The sequence below is a fragment of the Pholis gunnellus genome (assembly GCF_910591455.1).
Source record: "Pholis gunnellus genome assembly, chromosome: 9".
NCBI classification, from domain to species: domain Eukaryota; kingdom Metazoa; phylum Chordata; class Actinopteri; order Perciformes; family Pholidae; genus Pholis; species Pholis gunnellus.
Window position 1 is genome coordinate 18,917,689 of NC_136535.1, and position 26,169 is coordinate 18,943,857.

The 26,169-nt window shown below is 42.6% G+C and overlaps 4 protein-coding genes across 8 annotated transcripts; 2 read left to right on the forward strand and 2 right to left on the reverse strand.

Annotated features, from left to right (window-relative positions):
• The first annotated feature begins 181 nt into the window (after positions 1-181).
• slc19a3a (solute carrier family 19 member 3a) lies at positions 182-2,956 on the forward strand. The gene is made up of 7 exons (XM_079166996.1): positions 182-402; positions 802-1,037; positions 1,149-1,698; positions 1,845-1,923; positions 2,118-2,310; positions 2,404-2,545; positions 2,648-2,956. Exons 1-7 carry the CDS (start codon positions 256-258, stop codon positions 2,801-2,803), a joined length of 1,503 nt encoding a protein of 500 aa, XP_079023122.1. The 5' UTR covers positions 182-255; the 3' UTR covers positions 2,804-2,956.
• On the reverse strand, positions 2,912-19,989 carry agfg1a (ArfGAP with FG repeats 1a). 5 transcript variants are annotated; one of them, XM_079166990.1, is made up of 13 exons: positions 19,702-19,989; positions 14,329-14,422; positions 12,990-13,105; positions 11,980-12,145; positions 11,488-11,650; positions 10,082-10,198; positions 6,775-6,990; positions 5,978-6,164; positions 5,571-5,650; positions 5,025-5,135; positions 4,434-4,586; positions 4,146-4,240; positions 2,912-3,861 (listed from the first exon to the last, which is right to left on the reverse strand). In XM_079166990.1, the coding sequence occupies exons 1-13, from the start codon at positions 19,866-19,868 to the stop codon at positions 3,802-3,804; spliced, it is 1,725 nt and encodes a 574-aa protein (XP_079023116.1). In that variant the 5' UTR covers positions 19,869-19,989; the 3' UTR covers positions 2,912-3,801. The 5 variants fall into 5 exon arrangements, with proteins under 5 accessions (XP_079023116.1, XP_079023115.1, XP_079023117.1 ...); XM_079166989.1 differs by having other exon boundaries at positions 10,082-10,201; XM_079166991.1 differs by lacking the exon at positions 19,702-19,989 and adding an exon at positions 19,094-19,200 and having other exon boundaries at positions 10,082-10,201.
• An 884-nt stretch (positions 19,990-20,873) lies between these two features.
• Positions 20,874-23,342, reverse strand: mrpl44 (mitochondrial ribosomal protein L44). The gene is made up of 4 exons (XM_079165702.1): positions 23,164-23,342; positions 22,056-22,524; positions 21,734-21,912; positions 20,874-21,530 (listed from the first exon to the last, which is right to left on the reverse strand). Exons 1-4 carry the CDS (start codon positions 23,337-23,339, stop codon positions 21,356-21,358), a joined length of 999 nt encoding a protein of 332 aa, XP_079021828.1. The 5' UTR covers positions 23,340-23,342; the 3' UTR covers positions 20,874-21,355.
• A 460-nt stretch (positions 23,343-23,802) lies between these two features.
• dnaaf1 (dynein axonemal assembly factor 1) lies at positions 23,803-25,580 on the forward strand (the record flags this gene model as incomplete). The annotated part of the gene is made up of 2 exons (XM_079166102.1): positions 23,803-24,571; positions 24,658-25,580. 2 exons carry the CDS (start codon positions 23,803-23,805, stop codon positions 25,578-25,580), a joined length of 1,692 nt encoding a protein of 563 aa, XP_079022228.1.
• Between the last annotated feature and the right edge of the window lie 589 nt (positions 25,581-26,169).

A 26,169-nucleotide genomic window follows, 5' to 3' on the forward strand; every position in this document is an offset into this window, starting at 1 on the left:
ATTAGTACATAGTAGTACATTAAAGTTCAGGTCCTGAGAATTGTCTGGTTTCCTGTTTGATCTGTGACACGTGTTTCTCGGCTTGAGCTGGACCTTAATCAGGGTTGTGCTGCTCTTTGACCGGGTTGTTGATTGATAAAACAAGCTCAATACTAAGACAACCAAAAGGGTTTCCGTCAACGAGGCAAGACGGGAAGAGTAGCACGCAGAGGAACATATCGATACATACACACCTGAGACGAAGAACGGCAGAAGATGGAGGCAGTGAGGAGGTGGAGGACAGACTGGAGGTATCCCACTACTCTGCTGTGCATTTACGGATTCTTCAGCACAGTTAAACCCCTGGAGCCTTTCCTTATCCTATATTTGACAGGCCCAGACAAGAATCTGACAACAGAACAGGTAATAACACAAATGAGTAAGTTACTTTAGCAATTCATGAATCAGAAATATGCAATAATGTAAATCAGACAGTCAAAAGAGTAATCGTGGCTAAGTAAGTACAGTATTTCAGTTTGCCTAGTCGGCTTTGAGGCCTTGACACCCAAACCTAAAATGCTTAATTTATTGACCTTATGGTGCTTGAAGAAACTACATTTGCATGTTTAATGATTACAAAATAATCAAGTTGGTGAATTACACTAAAGATATAAATACTATCTTTATCACTTAAGTGGTAAAAATCCAATCAAGATTATAAAACCTTTGTTTTATTGTTTATTGCTATGAGGCAAGACAGATCCAGTCTCTCATGCAATAGCTCTTTAACGTTTATTACATCTGTTGGTTTTTCCTCATCAGGTAAACAATCAAATTTTCCCGGTGTGGACGTACTCGTACCTATCTGTGCTGGTGCCGGTGTTCCTGCTGACTGACTGGCTGCGTTACAAGCCTGTGGTGGTGTTCCAGTGTGTCACCCTCGTCATCACCACAGCGATGCTACTCTGGCTGAAAAGTGTGCCAGCCATGCAGGCCATGCAGTTCTTCTACGGGGTGGTGACAGCCAGCGAGGTGGCCTACTTCTCCTACATCTACAGGTCACATATTGCAGCTCAAAGGACAGAGCGAGGCACCAGCACTGTCAGGGGTTTGAATACTGCATTGTTAGGACAGACATGACATTTAGAATTTGCTTTTTTTTTTTACAGTGTTGTGGATCTGAAGAGGTATCGGAAGGCCACCTCTTACAGCCGCAGTGTCCAGCTCCTGGGGAGCACAGTGGGCTCTGTGCTGGGCCAGCTGCTCGTCAGCTTTCAACTCATGTCATATAACAACATCTTGATGCTTACTCTGGTCCTCACTGTCGTCGCTCTTCTCGTCTCCTGCCTCCTGCCAATGCCACGGCAGAGCATGTTCTTTCACCGCAGACGTACTGGACGGAAAATAGCAAAGAGGCACGTGGATGTGACTGGGGATGCAACAGAACACACAAGCAGAGCAAAAGTATCACTAGAAAAAATGAGAGACGAGAAGGTGGAGAAAGAGGAAACAGAGGATGAAGCAACACCAGGACCGGATGAGAAAGGGCCCAAGGCTGAGGACCTCGAGGAGTCAGCTGGTGCAGAGCGCTGCAGCCAAATCCTCCTCCAGCTGTGGAGAGACTTCCTCCAGTGCTATTCCTCCAGACAGCTGCTCTACTGGTCAGTGTGGTGGGCAATGGCCACCTGCGGCTATAACCAGACTGTCAACTATGTTCAGGTCAGTTGTGAAGAAATCATTAACAAAAAGGTTTAAATGAAAAAGCCACACACCTGCTTTGTTTGCACATATTTATAGTGATCCCTTCAACTTTGGTAATAAATAACTTCCAATCACCTAAAGGATCATTGCAATGCGCCCTGCAGGTGCTGTGGGAGCACGTGCAGCCTTCTCAGAACTTCAGCATCTACAATGGAGGCGTGGAGGCAGTGTCTAACCTGTTGGGTAAGCAAAATCATATTGATCTAAGGTTTCCAGTACAGAATACGGCCTACGAAAGGAAACTTCTATTATACCATGTTGAAAGTACAGATTCGATTAGAAAACGGAAATGAGTCGACAGCTTTTGGTGATAAATATCAAACCCATATTCTCAGTGCTCAATCAATCGTCATCTCTACTGCAATAATCGTTCGCAGGTGCAGCAACAGCTTACGGTATAGGCTTCACTGAGGTGAGATGGGACCAGTGGGGAGAGCTGGCTCTGGGTGGTTTCTCTGGAGTTGGGGCAGCAGCACTCTTCCTCATGACCTTCACCGGCAACATCTGGGTCTGCTACAGTGGTTATGTCATTTTCAAGTGCCTGTACATGCTGCTGATCACAATAGCCATGTAAGAAAGGGGTTGTTCTACCATAATTCTGACCAATTTTATTGAACACAGAGCAGTGAAAAGTGCACTTAAATAAACAATACTCATTATTAGGTACCAGATTGCGGCTGACCTGTCAATGGAAAGATACGCCCTGGTCTTCGGCGCAAACAACTTTGGAGCCTTGGCTCTACAGACGATCATCACTTCTGTTGTGGTCGACAGTGGAGGACTGGGCCTAAGCATCATTCCTCAGGTGAGGAGTCTGATCGAGAAATGCCATTCAGGTCTTCTGTAAATGTCGCAGAACTGTTTGTATGTCGACTCATCACCGTTATAAACGCTTTTGTTTTTGCAGTTCACCATATACGCCAGCTACTTCTCACTCATAGCTGTTGTTTTTTCACTTCGGGGACTGTTTACCATTTGGAGAACGCAGAGAAGCAACAAGTCCCACGAGTTCGCCCCTCCGGTCAAAACTGAACCTCCGGACTCTGAGGAACACAGATTCTAAATACGAGGACCAGCTGAGATAATCACTTTTGGTCTCCACTGTGTCCAAGTGGCCACATGCCGAAATAAAAGCACAAAAGCTTCAAATTACTGACTGCAACACCATGAATATAAATCTTTTTTTTTTTATATATACAAAACAAATATACAAGATTCTCCATACATCAATATAAATGAATGGTTTGGTCATTTCTTCTTACTTAAAATTCATTTTTATATATATTTATATATATACTGTATATATTTACACATTAACTTAAAATTCTCTAATACCCAATGCAAGTGGTTTTCACCTCATTAGCCATTCCTTTTATTCACTTATGGACTGACTGTAGTTCAGGAGCTTTGTGACCTGGGCGTCTGTCAGCAGGACACGGGACGGGCAGAGAGACGAGTTCCCTGCCCATCCCGGATGTAGCAGTCACTCTTTTCATCTCTTGCAAACAGAATAGCCGTTTTTCTTTTTTCTTTTTCATCAGTGAGAACAAGTTAACCTAAAAGGAACCGGCACACATAAACAGTTTGGTTCTTCACAAATACAGTAAGTGGCGGTACCAATTAACTTATCCAAGCAACAGTTCTGTCTTAACAAATCGTATGTGTAAGATACAAATACTGATATGCACAAAGCGCTAATTTCCAAAAAGAAAATTAATATGTACAGAATTGAAGCATGATGAATGGGATATACTGTATGCAATAACTTAAGTTTTCAGCCAGTTTGATTATACATTGTGTTTCAGTAGAGGCCAGGCCAGTTCACAGGTTAAATAGAGACGAGGGGATCAACCTCTCCCTCTGCACATACCATCACTTTGATTTGTAGCCAATGATAGCGTCAGCATGACTGTCTGTCGTATTGTTCCATTTGTGACAAACTGCGATACAAAATACAAATCCTTACAAACATTGTGTTTAAAGCTACGTGTGAAACATACAGTGCAATAAGTGCAAGCGTGCCAGTTGTTGACCCTGTAGTGGAGCGGATTGGATGGATCGCTATAAGAAGGGATTCGTTGAAGAGCCTCCTGCTGGATATTGTGCAGATGGACCCGCACCCTAGAAGGAAAAGGAGATACACCAACACATCAGAAATCATACTTATTACTACTTAGCATTGAGGGGAGGGTCAAAATAAATCCACTATCCATCAATATAACATAACCCTGTCCAGCTTTAACCCAACCACTAGTGTTTTATTACAGTCATGTTATCAATGATGTGAACTAAAAATGAGGAATAATGTAACAGCTTATTCTCTATCAGCAATAGTCTTTGCTCATGGGACCGTTCCCTTCATTCTTCTGTATCAAACAGATAATTGTAAAGTCGCTCTCACTAACCAGGAAAGGGTTGCTAGAGAGCATAGGTCCAGCCATTTGCTGCCCGAAAGGAGTCGCAACAGGCTTGGCCTGACCAAAGGCTGCAAATCCTCCACCTGAAAGAAATGCACATTGCCATTTAGAAGACGACTCACTTGGGTTCAGGTGAGCAAACCTAATTGAATAGAATAGCATGACTCCAAACTGACATTTTTAAGGGATGTAAGTGCAGTGATGTGACAATCATTCAGTCAGATGCACATGCAAGCTTGAATTTGAGCATTATTGATGCAGATGATCGACACACACCGTTGGGCTGCTGGGGGTACGCAGGAGGCTGAGGAAAGGGAGCCTGGCCAGGAAACTGTTGCTGGAACGTTCCACTAAAGCTGGTGGGGAGGTTGAAGGCTGCAGCATTCCCAAATCCAGCGGGCATACTCATGGAGCCCGTGCCAAATGATGCTGCAACACAGCAGGACAGGCACTGGTTAAACAAGCCTGGACAAGACATCTCAAGGCATACAACAAAATAACAGGGATACAAAAATATGGTTTGCACCTATTACTTTCATTTATTCAAAGAATTATGACAAGATTTTACAGCACGTAACACTATAAAATGTGACATTACACAGGAGCTGGCACCCAATCATACAAATGCAAATACTAAGAAGTTAATATCAGCAGTTTGTTAGAAAGCAATATACTTAAAGTAAAGTTAAATGAGTGATTTTAGAATAAGTAAATTGCAAAGGAAATCTAACAAATAACACACTAAATGATGTAACACAACTGTATTTTATTTTCATAGAATTCTGTACTACTGCATTAACTGAATACATTGATACCTGCTGCAGCAGCAGCATATAGGTATAGTACACCGCGCAGACACACACATACCTGCTGCTGCTGCTGCAGCCGCTGCCGCCATATTAGCTGCTCTGCCGTTGTTCTGGAACGGGTTGGTGGGAGCCGTTGCTGGCGCAGCTACAAACGGATTAGTTGACTGAGCTGTTGGGAGAGAGAGGCATCAAGTCACCAAACAAGTGTGAAACAGAACAATAAAGTGCACAACCTAAACATATTAAAAACAAAAGCATTGATCCTCATTTCAATATGCCGCTCCCACATAAATGATGCCCAGTTGGTGATCTTTTCAACCTCAGTGTCCTTCAACAAAACTCATGGCAGTAAAATGGTGACATTTGGGGGGAAAACTGTTGTAATTTTAGAGCACATAGAGTCCACATCTTTTCAAACACAATGTGTATCCATGTGTGAAATACCATGATGATTTTTCACTGATTAGTGATCCACCCTCACTGATCACACTATATTTACCTGTAGTACTCTGTCCCTCAGCCTGGGACTGCCCCTTGGTTTTAAACATTACGGATTTAAATTTGAGAGAACAATTAGCACAAACACCCCTGTAGGTTCACTCACCACCAAAACCTTGAGCCATGCCAGGCAGCGCCTGCTGTGCGTGTGCGGTTGACATCCCAGTCTCAGGGCCAAACATACCCCTGCAGTGGAACACAGTCAACACATAAGCTCATCATGGAAGCACAAAGAGAAGACCCAAAACAATCCTGTGGGATGGGAGTGTGGTCACTGTATGTTTGTAGGTTGCTTTGGATAGGAGTACATTTGTTAGTGAAGTTACCAGATTGTTGATCATGTATTCTGACTAAAATGAATGTCTTGTGTGTGTGTGTGTGTGTGTGTGTGTGTGTGTGTGTGTGTGTGTGTGTGTGTGTGTGTGTGTGTGTGTGTGTGTGTGTGTGTGTGTGTGTGTGTGTGTGTGTGTGTGTGTGTGTGTGTGTGTGTGTGTGTTTAGGTTAGTGTCTCACCCTTGTGAGGTGCTGGTGGGGTTGTAAACACTGGTGGCAGGGACCGAGGGGCCAAAGACAGTATCAAGCTCAGCTAGAGCAGCATAGCGGTCGCCCCCTGCTGACATTGCTGACTGCTTCTGAGGAAAACCAGAAACTCCTGCTGCTGCGGCTGCGGCTGAGCTCACCCCAACAGGAATCCCACCTCCTGGAATAAAGAGCACAGGACAGCAGAGTCAGGTTCAATCCACCTCAACTCAACTAACCCGAAGAGGAAAACTCAAATTTAAAAGACACAAACAAAAAGGTCCGGAGATATCTGCCATATTCAACCTATTAAAAACAATGGGGAATATATAAATGTTAGCACATACATACAGTTTGTAAACTAAAACCAGTATAATTCACAGATGCCCGAGTGCCAGAATTCTGACCAAGTGAAATGAAACCAATACAAATAGCATTCTTCACAGCAAGAAGGGATTTCCATCATTTGCAGTGGCCTGTTGTCTTTACACAGGCTGGCTCAGCAGTACTGAGGCCAGCAGGCTGATTTGGGGGGAGAAAAGGAGAGGCCATCAAAAAAATACATCCAAGTCTCGGCTAAGCCAAAAGGTAAGTGATTAAAAATCCGATGTTTGCTAGACAATCAATCAGCCCTGTTATGAGAAAGACTATGTCTGTCCCTGCACTGGGAAGAAGACTCATAGGGACTTAAAGCTATGCGCCTGATTTTGTGTTGTTAGTTGTGTTTTTTTTGGTTAACCTCTATCCCTACAGTGAGGATCTATGAAACAGGCTTGGCAGGAGAAGTTTACCTTGCTCTGTTTTGGCAGAGCTAAACCCATTATCCAGGTCAGCCAGGGCTGCGTATCTATCGGCAGGGAGGCTAGTACTCTGTACAGCATCTCTGCCGGCTCCTGTGGAGTTACTCTGGGAGGAGCAACTGAAGGATCCAAAGTCAGCGCTACACGATTTGGGGCAGTTGTCAAAATTTGCAAAATTGGCATTTGCTAGTCCACCTGAGGCGCTGCCTGCATGAAAGAGAGAGATTCAAAGTCAAAAGGGGTCTCGATTGCTGGTTTTGAGTGACAGCATTTACAGGGCGGAGCGGAAGACGGGATCAGCATGGGGGGTGAAGTCGGGCTGGGTTACCTTCATCATCTATAGGGTGGATAGCAACACTTCTAAAAACATGGCCTCTGCAACACTGCACTATGCTGGTTCTTCATTAGCCTATGAACCTAAGGAACATTTTTTGAGGCACAAGATGCACAGAACAGCCTCTTTCTTGAGTGTCTTGGTTACATCTGAGCTCAGCACCATACTGTGAACAAAGGGAGTCACAGATAAAAACGAACCAACACGTGTAAACAGTGGCATGGAAAACAAATTAAAGGTCAAAGATCTTTGGTCTGCCCACCACCCTGTAGGCATCACTTTCAACCACATCTAAGAGTGTTACCAAACAACAATAACACAGTAGTCATTGCTTTCTAAGAGCAAAGACAAAAAAAACCACAGAAGCCTATTCAAGAATGGCTTAGAATTTGACCACTCCACATACCTGTGCGTCATTTGATTCACACTGTATGTTTATGTTTGACAACAATGCCGATTCAAGGCACTTCTCCCCTTTAAAAAAAAAAAAAGGTATCGACGAAGGCTTGCAGATGAAAATCAGGAGAGGTTGTTATTGTGATCCTGAAAGGGACGGCAATGTTGAGCCATCACACCAGTTAATTCTCAACCAGTGGTTTTATTTTGTTCTGTGGAATGTTGTTAGTTTAACTACCTTTAGCAAAGGGACAGGTACAACCTCACATGCATCTGACAAACATGTTGAGAGAAGGTTGGTAAACACTGTTTAAAGAATAAGAACGCCCACAAGTACTAGGGGATCCAATTAGTAAATATAGGGGCATTCTACCTCTTAAAGAAGCATTTAAAGCATTTGCCATTAGCAGTCATAAACTCTCTCTGAACAGTGGGTCTGAAGAACTGAACTTGTTTACATAACATTGTACAGCTTCAGAATACCGGTCACACCTGGTATTTAGGCTGTTAGCCGAACACTTAAACCAAAAAACCCTTTCTGAAGAAACTCTCCTCAAAGGAATCATTGGGTATCATGTTTCTTCATGTATTATTTCTTACATACTGTAAATTGACAAAGTTACTCATCATTATAGTCATCATGGGCACATTATTATTGTGTTCTATGCTGTTTTTATCGTGTCTCTTCTCTTTCGCATCGTTACTTTGTCATGTGCTCCAATTTGGTCTAAACTCAACAGTGGTTCACAATGATGTGAGCAACAATCAAAGCCTTGTATCCCTGTTTCCAACCAGTGAGGTTGTCAACAGCGATTCAGAGTTCCAAACACAAAACGAGCTACAGTGAGACATACATTACATCCAGAGAGAGAAGGAACAGAGCGGCTATATTAGATGGTGGAAAAGGGTGGAAAGCTGTTAAGAGGGCAAGGCCAGAGAGAGAGAGAGAGAGAGACTTACTGTGTGCAACCTGAAGAGGCAGACCAGTGGCAAACTCACCCATACTGCGGCTGGATGAAAGCACAGTGAACGCTGGCAGCCAGAAATCAAAGAGGGAGGGAGGAAATGGGGCAATGAGCAATGGAAGACAGGGCGGAGAAACAAAAGAAACGGTGTCAACTAAACCAGAGATAAAAAGTGAAGAGAGTGAAGTCAAAGCAAATCAAGTGCTGCTGAAGCAAAAGGGTGAAAAAAACACATGAAACAGAACGGACAGTTTAGGCCAGATAGCAGAGTGATTCAGTGTCTGTGACAAAGGGATTATCTCACAAAGCCACTAGAGTGATGGGAGCTTTATCCATCAACCAATAGGCATACTAAAAATATCACTGTCCAGCTTCCCACAGAGGAAGTTATCAATGTACACCAGCAGAGGGCACTATAGCACTCAACACTGTCCTGAGACTAGAGGGAGGTGTGCGTTTGAGGAACAGTCACTTTTGTGAATGTATGTGAGAGAGGAGGGAAAATATAGACCAGAATGACAAACACAGGTAAGACAAGGACAACAGTCTGTGGAAGAATATGTTTTAAGAACACAACGTATGTGATTAAAATGAAAGCCTTAGGAGCCAAGCATAGATTCAACTAAATTACACTGTCCAAAACCACAGCAGCCTATATTAATACTGATGTTAAGGCCCCCATATACAATATGTAAATCCTATAATATTCCCATAAGGACACAGCACTAGAGCAGTAACACGTGTTGGTGTTTTGCACAACATATATTACTTTAATCCTCTGCCTAATGAATGCACAGTGACCTTTACATGTTTAGACGTTTTCATCTCATAAAAAAGGAAAATAATTTGCATATTCAAGAGATATATTCGTCCAATCGCCTAACACTCACTTTTAAAGTGTAGGAAGTGTTCACTGCTCTGGTGTACAACCATCACTTTGATTTCTCACACAGTTGGTAACCTGTATGAACCCAAACAGTTATCAATGTGAAAATGAGCTTTCAAAATAGAGATATGCTACATGTGGCGCCGAGAGTAAATGTTTCTAATGAGTCTGCAACGGCGTGCAAAATGCCTCATGCTCCATTACCTCTGAAACGCTGGCCTATGGCACATACCATGTTAACATAAGGTCATGTGTTCAACTTCTGTTTCAGAAGACAGAAAAATGTATTGTTTTTTTTATTTGCCTGGAAGGCATTTATAAATGTAAACTTTTGCTTCTATTCTTGGTCATAAAACTTTATTTGGTCTAGTTGAAAAGTACAGTGACCATCTGCTTCCACACTTGACACTCGGCGATCATTGCACATATGGAAAGGTTTGGGAAGTAGTTTAAGACAGTTAAATACAAATGGAAACTTGACAGAAAACATGGCTGACAAACTGCTGCATGTAAATAGGTTGTTAGTGTTTAGCCTATATGCAGTGCTTGAAGTGCCAGCACTCCTCTTATTCACATGTTGGCGTGTGTATTGGCCAGCATCAGCAATCTCTTGCTCCTTATCCCTATTGATTACTTTGTGTTATACTATATGTACATTGTCAATAGTAATGTGATTTGGATGTGTGCCACTTGTCCAGTGAAGGGAACGTGCTCTACCTGTATTTGAGGGGTGGAATGGGGCTTGGGGTGCGGAGGGGAAACCACCTGTCGACCCAGCGGTGCTCCCAAATGCATCAAAATTAGCAAAGTCTGCGTTTGCGTTGGCATTCTGTGCTGCTGAGGTGGTGTCAGGACGAGGACAGACAGGTGAACAAAAAAAAAACACAATGAGAGGAAAACAATGGATGAGATAATAGAATGGATTTATACATGTAATGACAAAAAGGCATGGATGACAGACTACAACACAAATACAATGGATTGAGTGCTACATATGAGAGATAATCATGAGAGTGGCGTCATATGAAAATAAAATGCAATGCAGATTTAAAACACCGGCAAGATAGTCTGTTGTTCACTCTCTCCCATTGGACACTGTGGGTTCCCCCACCAGGAGAGAGAGGAGAGCGGGCGAGAGCTCCAGTGGAGATGGACCGGTTGTTCGTAGTTTTGCTTTTCTTTTTAATAACTGATAACTGTAAATGCATATTGAGTGGACCTGGTAGTAGAGGTGAAATGCTGCCCCGGTTTTGTTGGGAGCATGCGGCAAGGTATTACACATTCCACCTCTAATACTATTTATATAATCAATCCATACATTTCAAAGTGTCCACAACTCAGCTGCACGAGTTCTAACCAGGACAAAAAGATCAGACCATGTAACGTCAAAGCCATTCTGGGTTACCGGTTGCCTTCAGAATTCAATTCAAAATCCTCCTTTTGGTTTACAAAGCAACGGCTGGTCTGGCTCCACAGTACATGTCAGACATGCTGTCAGTTTATAACCCCAGCTGATCTCTCCGGTCAAAGAGGAAATATCCTCTTTGTGGCCTAAGCACTTTCTAAGTCAGGTGAGATGGCTTTCAGTATTTATGCACCTAAAGAATGGAACGGTTCACGTGCTGATCTCAGACTTGCTCCAACACCGTTCTTGTAAATCCAAACGTAATACCTTCATTCTCACTCAAGCCTTTTCTTAAATGTATTAGTACAGTATGCTTGTATTTTCATATTTTTACTGCTTTTTTCTTTCCGTTTAGTTTTTATGCAAATCACTCTGAAATGCTTTGTATGATATTGTCCTATACAATTAAATATGCTTTTTATTCCATAATGTATGGCTGCTGACATTTCACATATTCTGCCTCTGTTTTATAAGAGGTGATGATTAGAATGCAACATCAATCATCAGCTTTTAACATGAGCTTTTAACATTTGACATGTTGCTCATTATCTGATCTCTAGAGTTCACGTTTTGTCACACTGTTCTCCACAGAAATAGGCAAACATACACAAACATTTAAATTAGGTTCATCTGAAATTTGTCAAATGTGTCAATCCCATCCTGCATCCACTTATTGCCTTGAGTTATTCAATCAATCAATTAATTGTCTGTTCCTTACTTGTGTGGCTGTTGAAATGTGCAAAGTTAGCAAAACTGGAGCCGGCGCCTGCGTTCATGTTGGACGGGGCAGCGAAGATGTCTCCACCCAAGTCACTGAGGAGGTCGAACCTTTTGTCATGGAACTGCTGCTGATGGGTTTGTCCACGGCTCACCACTGGAGACTGGTGGAGACAACAGATGGATATTTAAAAAATAAAACTGCAGTTATGTGCTGATCACTGTGCACTATGTGTATGAGTCCTTTAACAAGATGAAGACAAGGACTGTACCATTGGAGAGGCCGCGTATTTGTCAGTCTATGTCTTCAAAAAGTGTCTTCGTTCATATAAGAGCATGAAATCTATCCCAGTGGGTATATTTGCTCATTGATAACCAATAAAACGGATACAAAAATTGTTGTCAAAGTTGTTTTAGTAAGTACATCGTTAAACCTTGCCAGTCTTTTATGGATGAGCCAACAACTTCATCATGTGCATCACATAACTCTCACCTGGTTAGGTGGGGTGTTCTTGTTGAGGTGGAGGGAGGGGGCCGACTCCCCCAGCAGGGATTTCAGTGGTCTAACCTCCGGGGTGCTGCTGGTGCTGCTGTTCGAGGAGCCGGAGATGGAAGCATGGACGGATGCAACTACTTTGGCCTGCTCAGGAGGTACGTACCTAGGAAACACATTACATGCATTACACTACTGGCTAATATGATTACAGTTAAAACAATGTGACAATTTCAAAAATAATGGTATCACAGCCTTTTGGCAAAACAAGCATTTTGCGAATCAAAATGTGATAACAGTAAGTGTGTATTTGGGTGCAATGCTTTTCACAGCTAGCAGACAGGCCACGTGTTACAAGAAAATGGCCTACGTGAGAGGAAATGCCCGTCTGCAGCGAGTGTAGGCATGTTGAGACAAGCTCAGCTCCCTTTGATCAGACTTCAAAGAAACACTGATGACAGAAGTACTACCACCTAAACCAATAGTTGTATTAATTATAGTTGACTGAGTAATTGCAAACTCAGTAAAACAACTGTATTTGTGTTAATGATGCATCTCGGTTTTGTATGGGAACAGTCTAACTGCATAAACCAACAGTCTCACTAAATACACATTTACTTTTTAGGACCAAACCCTAATCTGCAAGTATCAATACTACAGGCACTTGTTTGTCCGCCATTAGTTTTATTTGTCTGAAATAATTGCTCTCATTTGTCATTTCACCCAACGATCACAATGCACCAGTAACAACTATGCTAAACCTCAAAATGAAACATACAACTTCATGGAACGACTAGGAATTGCACATGAAGCAGCTTGACTGTAATGATCTACATTGTGTGCATTTAAAGAAGGGTGTGCGGTTGCTTGCCTGAGGCTAACTGCGATGAGCCGCCTGTGAGGCTTTTACAAGCCAGAGAGGAGAACAACACAAAGAAAAGTGTCTGCGCAGTGCACATTGGCAGAGGATTGTTCATATCGCGCACTGCCAGCTTGTAAAACTGACTTACCATCTCTTCTTCTCATATTTCTCTTGAAGGAACTCCTTGACCTTCTGTGGTTCTTTGAAGTCTGGTATTGAGGTGGTTCTGTCGTCGTAAATGCCGAGCCAGATCCGTTTACATACCTGGAACACACGGGGTAACGGGATGTGGGATTTTTGGTAGAACATTTCTCTCGTAAGATCGTCAACCTTTAATAATTAGCCATTCAAAATGGTTAAGCTGAAGTGAAATAGTAGCAAACGAAAGATAAGCCACGGGCAAACAAAGTTATATAGTTAATCACCTTTAAGCCAAGTTCAAAAGAGCATTCACTGATGTATAGAAACTGTAATCATGTGCAAATTAGACCTGCAGACGACTGTCCGTTCATGTGCACAGACGAACGTCTCCAACGTGCTTGAAATAGAGGCAAACATGAGTCGCCCCAAGTCTGGAAAGAATAGTTGATAATAGTGAAATCAGTCTAAGTCTCACCTCTCCCTGGCCTTGGGTTTTGGATAGCATTCCTAAAGTATTTTCCTAATCCTGTAGAGAGAGATTTATAGGCTTCATGCGTGTGTGCACACGGTATAGGCTGCTGCACTGTGGATGAAGCAATAGTGCTTCAAGCGTGGCTCTTATGTTGTAAACCTCTGCTGCGGATATTTCTTTAGCTGGGTTTGGTGCACAAACTCACAGCACGTACAGGCTCACCTTTTCTTTTTAATCAATAGGATTTTGAAAATGGCAACTGCTGAAAATATAACGTTATGAGTTGAGTGCTCTCTGTGTAAAGACAAAAAGGGGCAGTAGTGTTTATATAGCAGCCTTGAAGGACGTGTGCATCAGCTCCAACCTTGAGTCTCCTGCATGTCTGCAACAGCTTTTAATAGGCTGAGCTTCCCATGTGGCATTGCTCTATTTCAGACTCCATTCACCAGAAATGGCTCGTGGATGATGATGCATTTTCGGTCCTCTGTGCAATACAAATATGCTGTGCTACTCGGATTATGATGGAGAGGACAATGACAAACATATAGACTGTAACCTCCAACTATTTATATAACTTCATCTATTTATTTATTCTGTTAGTACTTGTTATTACAAAAACTGCCATGTCATGTAATGATGATATCTATCACATGGAGCCCAACAATTATAAAATAGTAATATATATATATATATATTTATATAAATAAACGTGCCCAAAATGGCACTAAATTACTGCTACAATAATATTAAGGCACCATGTATTTTTTTCTAAAATTTGAAATATTTCGGTCTTAGTTTTTTCTGGGTCAGGGCCATCTATAGTCTTGCTTGTGAAGGGCCAAACACTTGCATGATGAATTAAGACGATGCCTACCTCATTGCCATGTTTCTGGAGGAACTCTATTTCCAGTTGCGTGAAGGTTGTCATTGAGATGGACTTGACTCTGTGAGGTGGATTCAGTCCTCGTCTGTAGGTGAAGAAATAGAAACTGGTCAGATTCATTTGAAGACACTTTACATACATGACGACGTCATTAGGACACAGTCAAGATCCCCCCCCCCCCCCCCCCTCATGAGAGTGTTATTTAATTAGCAACAAGCTAACTGGCTGGTGTGACGACAGCATTACAGAGAAATGACAAAGGAAACTACTGACAAAAAAAGGGCGTAAAACAGAACAAAGGAAGTGGGTGAAACTCTCTCCTAACTGTCACTGACTGAACTGCGGTTGTCAGTGTACAGTAAAAGAACGAGTGATGTCCCCGAATATAGAAGCTTTCATTATGGAGTAACACCCATTAGCCCACAAGCCGTGCTCATTTTCTTGAGAAGGTCACAGCTCATGCCACAAAGGCCCAAATTAAAATAAGCCCGGTGACTGTAATAGAGGGGAAAAAAGCCATATTTAGGCTTTTATATTAAGCTCCAGGCCTGCCTGAGTATTTTGTCCTGAACCTGGCAGTAAGTGAAAACTAATGTAGCGCTGGCTTCAAGGTCGACACCTGTTTTGTCTGTGAAGGCGATAATTAGCATTTAACACGCAAAGCAGAATGTTTTAACTGTGACGATAGTGTAACCTGCTGAGCACCGTATTCCTCAGGACCAGAAAAAGACTTTCCTGATATCTCAAAGCACCCCGGGGCACCCGTTTTGAGAACCACTGCTCTAGGAAATAAGATCCACAGAGTCCCAATTACAAACACAATGTTACACATAAAGCAGTCAGATCCTTAAGGCAGTGAAATACTAGACAAGACTGCTAAATTATTCACCGTTGTTACCCCTGTTACAGAACACATTCTCATGTCCACCCATTGTTTACACGTCCACCAATCAGATGACTGGTTCCGCAAAGTGTTTCAAACAATAGCCGTGTGGATTACCATTCAAAACTACAAGACAGAAAACAGGTGGATACAATGACAAGAGCGGTCCTTCTGTTCCTACCTAAGCGTGAAGTAGATCCATGGGAACTACTTCGGCTATTTTAGGGGGAAGACTTTATAGACTTGTGCCAGTTATGTCAGGCCAAAAATAATGCTACTAACCTAACAGAAAACAGCTTAATGCAACTACTAAATTTCTTAAAGCTTCAATGTGTTTTCCTGCACCATGAGGTAGGTAACTGATCAGATAGTCTGATGATGAAACTAGGTCACATACAAGGAGAAAGCGCCATAGCCCTTAAGGTCTAAATATGATGACAGCATCTCTACCCAACTGTCCAAAAGGATTTGTGATGATATTATCAGGGTCTCATTACAACCTTTCATCACGATACAGTACACTTCAACAATGTCTGTAACACAAAGATGAATTAAACCACTGATCATCCCTGGTTGCGAAGTTCATCAATCCCCAGATCATGTCTATTGGTAGCATAGTGTATCAGAGAACAGTAGCGCATATTGCACAATAAAATAATTATGACCTAGCCGCTACTTTTCATCAGAGCAGCTCAGCCGGGAGAACTCTGTTCATTTGCATACTGGCTCCAGGGTGCGAGAAACTGGCAACGTCAAGTCTGAAAAGAGAGGAGAGGCGATGCATCGTCCTTCACTCTGCAGCTTCAAGTCCGGAAAGTCTTTCACACTGTCTTCCACAATTAAAGGCAGAATGAGTCGGGTTTGTCAGTTGAGGTTTGGAAACACCACATCATACAGTAGTTGGCCTTTTTCACCGGCTCAATGCCAGCAGCGCATTGCCCCCCGAGGGGGTAGAAAACCAACCACAGATTCACCCTTGTTTCCGAGCGATCTTTGTCCACATGCAGGTTTTTTCAGCAAGCTGTCTGCCATTTCCGTAGCTTCCTCTTGAATGTCTGCTCACGATCTGGAACCAAGTCGCTACGTTTTTCTTAATAGGAGGTTGATGTTGAGAAATGCTCCAAACACATCGAAATAAGAAAAAACAAGGACAGGTTCTCATAAAGACACGCCAAACACTTCTAGCTGGTCATAATTAATGATTGAGAAGGATTCTTTTTGTTCGAGTCTATACATTGGTTTTTAGGAAAATCATACTTGTAAATAAACCATCGTCAATTTGTCACCCAACAGGGCTTCAGACCCTGCAATATATTAAGAAATCAAATGTCAGGGGCACGGGAAATCCAAACACGCTTAGAGTTAAAGTCATATCTGCTAACTTGCCAATGATCAATATTATCCAGGCCTTTTTGTGTCAGTAACACCTCCCACCTCTGTCACGTCACAGTTGGAGCGCTGCTTACTTGGGAACACATAGGCCAAGTGGGGTTACTTCCTGCCACGGGCAATTCTCCAGAAAGAGACATTGTGAGTGCCGTTCCTCCTGGGAAGGCCTCCACCTTCATCAGGAATGTGTTTACAGAGCAGATTCCAACTCCACCCATTAAACAACCACAACTATGGGGGGGGGGGGGGGGGGGGGGGGTTGATATGAGGTAGTTAGTCATACCCCTGCTATCACCAATAAACATTTTAATTATATTACTGACCACAAGTCGAATGAAAGGAGAAAGGGGAAACAACAACTTCCTTAAATTAAAAATCACTTCTACGATTGCCTCAGCAAAGTCTCTAACGGGCAAATGTACTTAAAAGACTGTTTGAATCAGCAACATAACTCAGTCAAGTCAAGACAGTAACCACAACACTACATCAGGACTGAGTGTGAAAACTTAGGCACTCTCTCACAAAGTCTTTGCCTCCCTACAATTAAAGAAGAGAGAGAGGCAGACAGTGACTTCTCTTCCACTTCCTGTGGTACACAGAACAACGCATGCTGCTGATGTAGCGGCACGGTGGGGCCACACCACTTCCTGAGCCTACAATCACACCGAGCTTCCTGCATATATCAGACAGACGGCAATCCTTTCAAACCCCAGACTCTTCTGCTGAAAATATTTCTGCCACTAAGATTCCACACATGCTTTGTCTTCGTAAAAATTGAGTGGAAAAAGACAGGAGAGAGAGAGGGGAGGAAATGTAATCTCAAGCTATTTAAAAACTCAATTAACTCACATTACAGACTAAAACCATAGGGTGAGCCGATGGGACATTCTCAGTGAAGTCCCCGCAGAAATGGAGGGCAAACTATGCCCATCAGCAAAATAATGAATCTCATTCTTTTCAATGCTACAGTAAATAACCTTCACATTCAGCTAAAACAGTTTGTACAGATTAAGGTCACAAACCAAGTCACACGAGGGCTGTATCTAGGCAAGGTCTGTGGGACAAAGAGCAGAGTAGAGTGTCGATGATGTAATCTTCCCCCGTCGACAAATTAAACTATACGGTCATCAGTGAGCAACAAATACTTTCCCTTTGCACTGCAAAATGATTAGAATAACCATTATTCCCATGTAATGAATGACAGGATGATTTCCATAAAGCATTAAGAAACACCAGTGCAAGGAGCCGACGGATGAACAGCTTATTGATTTACCAGCTATAACCCACGGCCATCTTGCTCTTCTCAAATGTTATCACTACCAAAGGCTATAAGTAAAGATAACTCGTATGTTTACAAACCGAGATAAACTATGTGTTAGCAAAGATGGGAAAGAGAGGAACAGAATGACTGATTGAGACAGAACTATAACTATGATGCTATGTTTGTTAACTAGATCAAAAGTCCTTCTTGTTAGACTGGTGTACCAATGGAAAACTGGGTAGCTTTTAGCACTTGATGTACGAGTGTAGGGTTGGGCAGTATGGTCCAAAATGCTATCCCGATATAGGTCATTTAATATCTTGATAACGATATACATCACATATATATCTGGTAATCAATGAAATCCTGCACATTGCACACTATTTATTATAACCAACACTTGTGTTTCATGTGAACTTTTACAACTTATTCTCTGCCATTATTATGCAGAGACGACCCTGTCCTGAGCTACGTATTGAGCTATGGCATTCTGGGTAATGTAGCTGAAAAGGTTGGAGAAGCTTGTGACTGGAGGGTTGCCAGTTGGAGTACAGTTTGTCAATCGTATTGAAATGAGTGGTGATACAGAAACAAAACGGCAATCTTCAAATTATATTCCCTCAAAATATTTTTTTGAGAAAGTATATGAGACTGAGCATATGCTTATTATCAATTCAGACGATGGAATTATGTATCATAATATGACAATGTATACGATTTAATCATGGTATGATTCCATTGAAAGATGACTCATTATCAAATGGAATGATTGCCATGTATTGTGCAATGGATCAAACCTGCAACCAATTATCAATACTACATTATACCACAACATATTTCTTTCTAAATGTGGCCTGCATCACACACATCCACAACACAAAACCTATTCAACATGCAACTTTACACAGCTTTATTGATGTGGGCTATCTTGGGAAAAAGTAAGGGAATGCTTCACTAATCCCAAACTACAGATGCTTGGTTACACAACTGCGCTGCAAAGCTTGAAGTCAGTCAAACGCCATCTAAAGTCAAAACATCAAGCTACACTGAAGCCAGCAATGCAGCTGTTAGGTTATTTAACTGGTGTAGGAAGTATACTACTGACGTGTGTAGTCGCACAGAAGGTTTTTGGGGTCAGACAGTTGTAAAACGAGTGAAAGTCTAGCTGTTATTTGTCAGTGTGCATTTCTGAGAGAGAATAGTGTAATACTTCTAAACCTCACCAAATACAACGGATGATGGCATGGACACCGGTACTGCATTACCTGTCGCATCTCAGAATAATGTCGTTTACCCACACCCAGATGTCTACCATCATTTTACATTTCGGTATGGGTCTGTGGAGTATAATAACAAAACAGTTAACTACAATTTAAAATTTAAAACGTCAACGTTATTCATCTGTCCTTGTATGTGGGAGATAAACCATAGCAGACTCAATTAACTAACGCTAGCTCAGTTAAAAGGTGGTGGTCGCCCGACACGTTGCAAGCAACTGGTACCGTTAGCAGCAGCTGGCTTATCTGACCTAGCTTGTGTCAGATAAGTTAATTTGCTAACGTTAGCTAGCACCTAGTCATGGTTACAATGTCAGCTTACTGTGCTGAACACCATCACCTCGATGTAACGTACCCCGCCCAAGTCAGCAAGACAAGACAATGTCAAAACAGCGAAACTCACGGCGGAAAACGGTCCTCGATACCTGTCTAGCGTTAGCTTAGCGCTAGCAGGCTAACTAGCTTTGGTTGCCAAATGTGGCTGAAGCGTAAAGAAACGTTATATCGTGTACGCCATGTCTAACGCTAAGGTCACTCAACGACATGATACTCACAGGATGCCGGAGCAGGAGGTGCAGACGAAGGAGCCCACGGTCATGTTGGCATAGGTTGGGCCGCGCTGGTCGCAGTCAAAGCACTTTCTGTTGGGAGGCAAACTCGTCATTTCTCTCAGCATCTTTAGGTGTTTCTCCTCTTGTTTTCGTTTTGCACTAGCCGCCATGGTTAAGGTTACACAGCAGGATTAATAAAACCTGGGGTTAGGCTGGAGGGTCTGCTAGAGCTTTAGCTTTTGTTAACGGTCGCCGGCCCGTGCGCGAGACAGAGAGGGAATGGGTAGGAGGCTCTGATGTTAGGGGGGGCTTGCGTCTCTTCGAACAAGGAGTTTGAGGCGTTGGATCGATAGAACTAACGGAACAAGATGGTTTCTGCCGTCGACTTCCGCCTTAGCGTAATTCCCGTTATTCATGCAACCGCTTCTTTTTTTGGTTTAGGGGTGTGTTTGTATTCACTGTGTCCCAAGACGATTCTAACATATTTTTTTAGAGTCTGGTTTGTTGAGCCACTTCTATTTCAGGAACCGTCATTTGAACCTAGTCTACAACAATGTCGCTCCAATGTTGTGTTTGTACTGCATATTACCCCTTTTTGACCGGCGTTAATGACATTGTATTTATATTCATGTGGTTGGTAGTTACTGTATACTACTTTATTTGTGGTTATCAGATAATAACTTTATTTGTATAGATAATGAAGTTATTTTGAAAACATAACTGTAAATTAAGAGCGCACGAGGTGACTCGACCGAGGAATTACGAAGGTTAGAAAGGGAGATGAACTATCTTGTCTCTCGAATGAGATCGCTTGGGTTGTAGTCATGACAGACCACTACTAGTCTCTCTTTAAAACATAAGCGCCACCATGCGGATTAGCACCATCACTGCAACACTATGGGGGACGGTCAATTTTTTACACTGTCACTCTTAATTAAGTTCCATGTAGATGTATACAAGTCACTTGCCATTAAACATTAAAAAAAGATGACTTATTTAAAAAATAATGGAAATTCTTCAAATCCCTAAGCAAGAACTTACAGATTAAACTTAAGTAACGTATCACAATTAAATATCAAGTTTACATCCACAAATATCCACCTCTCATAAGAGCACACACACAATACCATGGAAGAACATCTGCATGTTCCCAAAAATGTTAATTAACAAAGTCATGGTGTACACATTATTACTTTTTATTACAGATGAAAAACATATTATAACAGAAGAACAAGTAAACCAAATTGCATTTATACAACCAGATATCAGGGTCATTTTATGCCATGGACTGCAGGTTATTAGTTGGTCTTGAATATTATCAAAATCATTTAAAGTTTATGATAGTTAAAACTTGGATCTTACATCATAGTCACATTATTAACGTGGACAATAAGGTTTATTTTGCCCTCATTTGTCTGGGGGAAATGATTTTTATATACCCAAAAGAATAATCCTGATAAGTTTGACTAATATCTAATAAGGTAGATGGCGACCTTATTTACCTTAACTTTCTCCCTACAATCCGTAGCAAGTCTGTAATACACAAACACAAAGACGTGCTTCATCTCAAATGATCTCTTAAGTAGATTTGTGCTACTTTCCTGTCCAACTGACCCCTAAAATGATTTCCCGCTGCTGTAGAAGTGTTGACACTTCATTAATTGCTGCTGATTGATTGAATTAATGGCTGCTGATGCTGCTGTAGTGGAGAGAAGTCAAGGGGTCTGTGGTTCTCTGTGTAGCCGTAGAGTATCCGGAGGGCCACGCGAGCTGCTTCTTCCTCGGCAGCTATTAGCGTCTCTCCTGGACCCTGAGCCAGAAGCTTCTTGTCGCTGATTTAACACATGCAAACAAAAATAATTATACTATTCATATTATACACAAAACACTCTTAACCATCATGTGTAATATAGAAGTAACTTGATTTTTAGGACATGTAAGCTCTGACTGCGATCCTTTTTAAAAATGTTTACAGTAAATCTTCAATTACTGGTATTTGGGCAATGAAATTGGGCATTCGCAGCCGCACACATACCTGTACAAGCCAACAAAGTATAGTGGCAGGACAGTACTGGCTCCAGCAGACCTGATGAGGCGAGGCTCTGGCAGTGGAAGGCTCCTCTTAGTAAGCTCCTCCACCAACAGTCCCATGGGGTCGACAACTGTCCACATATCAAACAGGTCCTTCCCAATCAGCTGAGTGCCCAGGAAATCCTTTGGAAGGGGGGAGAAGAAAAAGAAAAAAAATATATGATACTGCTGTACAAACAGCGCCAACTCAAGAGTCTGAAGGACAACTTCTAGTCACTTTAAACAGAATATTGAGTCCCCGTTATACTCTGCTGCAAGTCTCTTACCCTGAGGAACAATCCGGTTTTCTCTGCTCCACTGCTCTCCCGTAGCGCTCCAATTACTGCCATGAACGTTGAATGAAGCACATCGTCGGGAACAGGACAGTCTGCACTCATGGTTAGGTCTTCAATGCCAAGATTTCTTGCTACATCGGTCACGATCGCTGCACTGGTGAGGTGCCTTACGACACTCTCCACCCCGTCTCTCGGCAGGATCGGGAAGCTGGCCCTGCACCAGTCGCTCAGGAAGCTTTTAGTGAAACTCGCTCCCCTTTCACTGAGCTGAATATTATCTTTCAGAACGAGAGCGGTAATCTCAGAGTCCACGCCTAAGCCCTGTCTCCTCCTTTGCTCCGCCTGCAGGTAACAGGGGTTGATGAAGGCTGTTTTCAGTAGCTCCAGGGAGAAGTTCTCGTGGAGGCGGCTGCTGAAAGACTGGACCTCAGCATGGTAATCCCAGTGAGGCTGTTGAGAGCTGAAACAAAAGGCAAACATAAAGATTATTCTACAAAAAAGATTCCCAAAATACAACATTGTTCTTGTTTCTGGTGCATGCTGTTGGGGATATCCAAATAATCCCGATGTATGTATAAGAGCTGACAGACATTACTGTACACTAGAATTAATAGTTTTTGTACTATCAGGATAAAAGTGTGAGGATTACGGCTTAAACTTTTGTTTCAAACGGTGATAAATGAGAAGCAGCACCTGTGCAAAGGAACCATTATTGACAGCTTCGCCACTGGGTTCACTTTAAAAACTGTGGACATTGTTACTACACATGCGCAGCTAAACAACTTTATTTATATAGCACCTTTAAAAACGGTGTTTTGACAGACAAAGCCGAACGTTATACATATACACACATTTACATACGCACACACATACATACATGCATATACACATATACAGTTGCACTCATAATGCTTCAACCCCCACCGCAAATCAGGTCCATCTGTAAAATGTGTGTAGTGTAATCATGCTATCCTATATATCCAGCCTACTCGATTGGCTAAGATGAATACACACGCTAACCAACACAACAATTACATTAATGGCCTTGAGATGCTCTCTATTCCTCTCCTGTGTTAGCATCGTTGACAGTTAGCCTCACCGTGGCTTCGGTGGTGGAGGTCCTTCAAGCTTTAACTTCTTGGCCATGAGGTACGTGTACGCTTTCATCCACCGCTTCTTCTCTCTAACCTGTGATAATGACACGTTTCTGCAAACACGCTGACAGTGAATTCCTAACGTTAGCACACCACGATTTAGTATGTATCCGGACGCCATGTCGGCTACTGGCAGCAGATGTGCATCAGCTTAAACTGTCCGAGTCTCGACACGGAACACAAAACAACATCCGGCCAGCCAGACCGTTCCCATGTAACGGCCGAAGGAGCGTTACTATGGAAACAAACATAAACGTTTACTAACGTTAGCTAAGACAGCGGACTTCCGAGTGGATTTTACGGGACTACACATCTAACAAATTGCTAGAAAACATATACAGAATACGTATATATTATTTATAATTCTCCTGCCTGTCAATTTGACTGTATCCACTCCTGAAGTCCAGGAAAAGATGGAAGATAAAGTGGTGACAGCGACTCAAATGGAATGTGGAGATGCCAAAATAACTTCCTCTGTCGAAGATGAAGTGGAGGCCGTGATAAAGGATGGAGCTCAAGAAAATAATAACAAAAAACTGCAAAGCCCACTTCAAGAGGGAAGGGAAAAACAGTCCTGGCCACGAATGACCAAGAAATTCCTCAAAGACAACTGTAAGCAGAATAACCTTTACTCAACACCTTCCCTGAATGACACACTGTACCTGCATTTCAAAGGTTTCTCCACCATTGAGAACCTAGAGGAGTACACAGGACTGAAGTGTCTCTGGCTGGAAAGCAATGGGCTCCAACGCATTGAAAATCTGGATGCCCAGACTGATCTGCGCTGCTTGTTCCTTCAGCAGAACCTCATTTACAAGCTGGAAAACCTTGAACCTCTGAAAAAGCTCGCCACCCTGAATGTCTCCAACAACTACATACACATCATCGAGAACATCTCCTGCCTCCCCAACTTGAGCACTCTGCAGATAGCCCATAACAAGCTGGAGACTGTGGGAGATGTGGAGCATCTGAGTCAGTGTCTGGCACTCAGTGCGCTGGACATGTCTGACAATCTGTTGAAGCACCCGGAGATCCTCCTGGTACTTGAAGCCATGCCAGAGCTGCGCGTGCTGAATCTAATAGGAAATGAGGTGGTGAGACAAATCCCACACTACAGGAAGACCATGATTGTGCGTCTCAAGCAGCTCACCTACCTGGACGATCGCCCCGTGTTCCCCAAAGACAGGGCGTGTGCAGAGGCATGGGCAGTGGGAGGGCTGGAAGCGGAGTGGAAAGAGAGGGAGCAATGGGAAACACAAGAGAGGAGGAAAATTCAGGACAGCTTGGATGCCATGGCAAAGATTCGGAAGACAGGCCAGGAGACAAGGCGCCTTCGAGAGCAACAGGAGACAGGTAAACACTTTTACTACCCTAGTGCACATACACAGCGTCAATGTGGATTCTTTTTAAACGGTAGTCTATAATCTGTTCTATTTCAGGGGCAAGTGAGGCTTCCACCACTCCAGAGACTCCATGTGAAGAAAGTGACACCCAGTTTCCGACTTCACCAAAAGGAGAGATGATCCAAGCCTTTGTGAAGGACTGCCTGGATGCCCACGAAGAGTTCCTGCACAGCCAGTCAACACAGGAACCCAACGGACATCAGCCAAACTGTGGCAATCTGGAAGCAGAGCAGCCAGGTGATGGTTTCCAGAGGGATCAGTTAGAGAAAGATGACCAGGAGAAAACACAGGTAAAGCAGCCTGTGATAGAAGAGAAAGAGGTTGTGAATCCAGAGCACTCAGCACAAGAACAAGAAAGTACAGCGGGAAAGATGCTCGAGACAGAAAACACAGAAGATGACAAACAACAACAGGGCATTAGAAATGAAGCGGTGAGAGAGCAGGCAAACATGAGCGAGCCCTTTGAAGAGAAACAGCCTCCTCTGCTCAGGGCAGGTCCTCCTGAAGCAGACGAGGTCGTGCCAGCACATGGTCCTGGACCACTGGTCACAGAGCTGGAGGATGCAGACCAGCTGGAAACCATTCACCTTTCGCCACATCGCTCACTGCGTATTGATGACCTGCCTGATCTGGAGGATGTGGACACAGACAACTTCACAGCAATGTTCTCTTCTCAGCAAGTTTACAAACCTACAATCGAGGTCATATCAGGAGGCAGTGGTGAGGATGATACAATCGGGAATCAGAGTGAAGACATCCCAGCCGTTGGTTCAGATAGAAATTCATTGTTTTTAATGAGCGGCTGCAACAAATCAACCGGGGTCTGCAGCAATTCTTCCTCATTGGTGTATCCAGAAGATGGGGATACTCTTGAGCCACGCATTTTTGAATCGGTGGGAAAGTTCAAACCAAACCCCACGTCTTCTCCCCCCTGCTGCCTGATCGAGGAGCTTGAATGATGCTTTCAAGGTTTAGAGCATTTTTTGGACCAACTGAAGTGCCGAACTATAGTCTCACAGGACACGTCTTCAAATGAAATGTGTCCAAAATGCTGGCAGGCGATAGACCGGCTGTGTGAGACCATCAACAGCCCAATCAGGGCACAGCAATAATTTAAAAACGAATTATATTTAGCCGTTATTGTTTAGTGAAATGTTATTCATTGTCTAGCAAGTTTCTGTTCAAGAATTTCTAAGCCATTTTGTTCATTTGGTTGTTAATTGTAATACTGTGTGAAAACAGAATAAATCTTGAATGATCTGTTTTGTTTTATATTTTCATTGAGCGGCAATAACATATTTACACCATATTAGGATAACACAGATGTTATAACTAGATTTAAATGACCTTTTAGTCAATTGCACACTAGCTACACAGTGCATCTAAAGACAAAAAAGACAAACTTACAGTATTAGTTTATAAAAAATGGAATATCAGCATTCAGCAGAAATTATGATTAAAAAAAGATATAACCTGTAAAAATAAAAACAGAAAATGATGAGAGAGAGACATGGTCATTCTTCAGGTAACAGCAAAACTATGCTGATG

Excerpts from the sequence above, each read along its gene's own strand:
- slc19a3a (XM_079166996.1), top strand. The coding sequence starts at position 256 with ATGGAGGCAGTGAGGAGGTGGAGGACAGACTGGAGGTATCCCACTACT. Across the intron at positions 403-801 it reads AGAATCTGACAACAGAACAG|GTAAACAATCAAATTTTCCC; the intron begins GTAATAACACAA and ends TTTCCTCATCAG. Across the intron at positions 1,699-1,844 it reads AGACTGTCAACTATGTTCAG|GTGCTGTGGGAGCACGTGCA; the intron begins GTCAGTTGTGAA and ends TGCGCCCTGCAG.
- agfg1a (XM_079166989.1), bottom strand. The coding sequence starts at position 19,868 with ATGGCGGCTAGTGCAAAACGAAAACAAGAGGAGAAACACCTAAAGATG. Across the intron at positions 12,146-12,989 it reads AAATATGAGAAGAAGAGATG|GTACGTACCTCCTGAGCAGG; the intron begins GTAAGTCAGTTT and ends TGTGTTTCCTAG. Across the intron at positions 11,651-11,979 it reads AGAACACCCCACCTAACCAG|TCTCCAGTGGTGAGCCGTGG; the intron begins GTGAGAGTTATG and ends TGTCTCCACCAG.
- mrpl44 (XM_079165702.1), bottom strand. The coding sequence starts at position 23,339 with ATGGCGTCCGGATACATACTAAATCGTGGTGTGCTAACGTTAGGAATT. Across the intron at positions 22,525-23,163 it reads CCTCCACCACCGAAGCCACG|CTCTCAACAGCCTCACTGGG; the intron begins GTGAGGCTAACT and ends CTTTTGTTTCAG. Across the intron at positions 21,531-21,733 it reads TACTTTGTTGGCTTGTACAG|CGACAAGAAGCTTCTGGCTC; the intron begins GTATGTGTGCGG and ends GTGTTAAATCAG.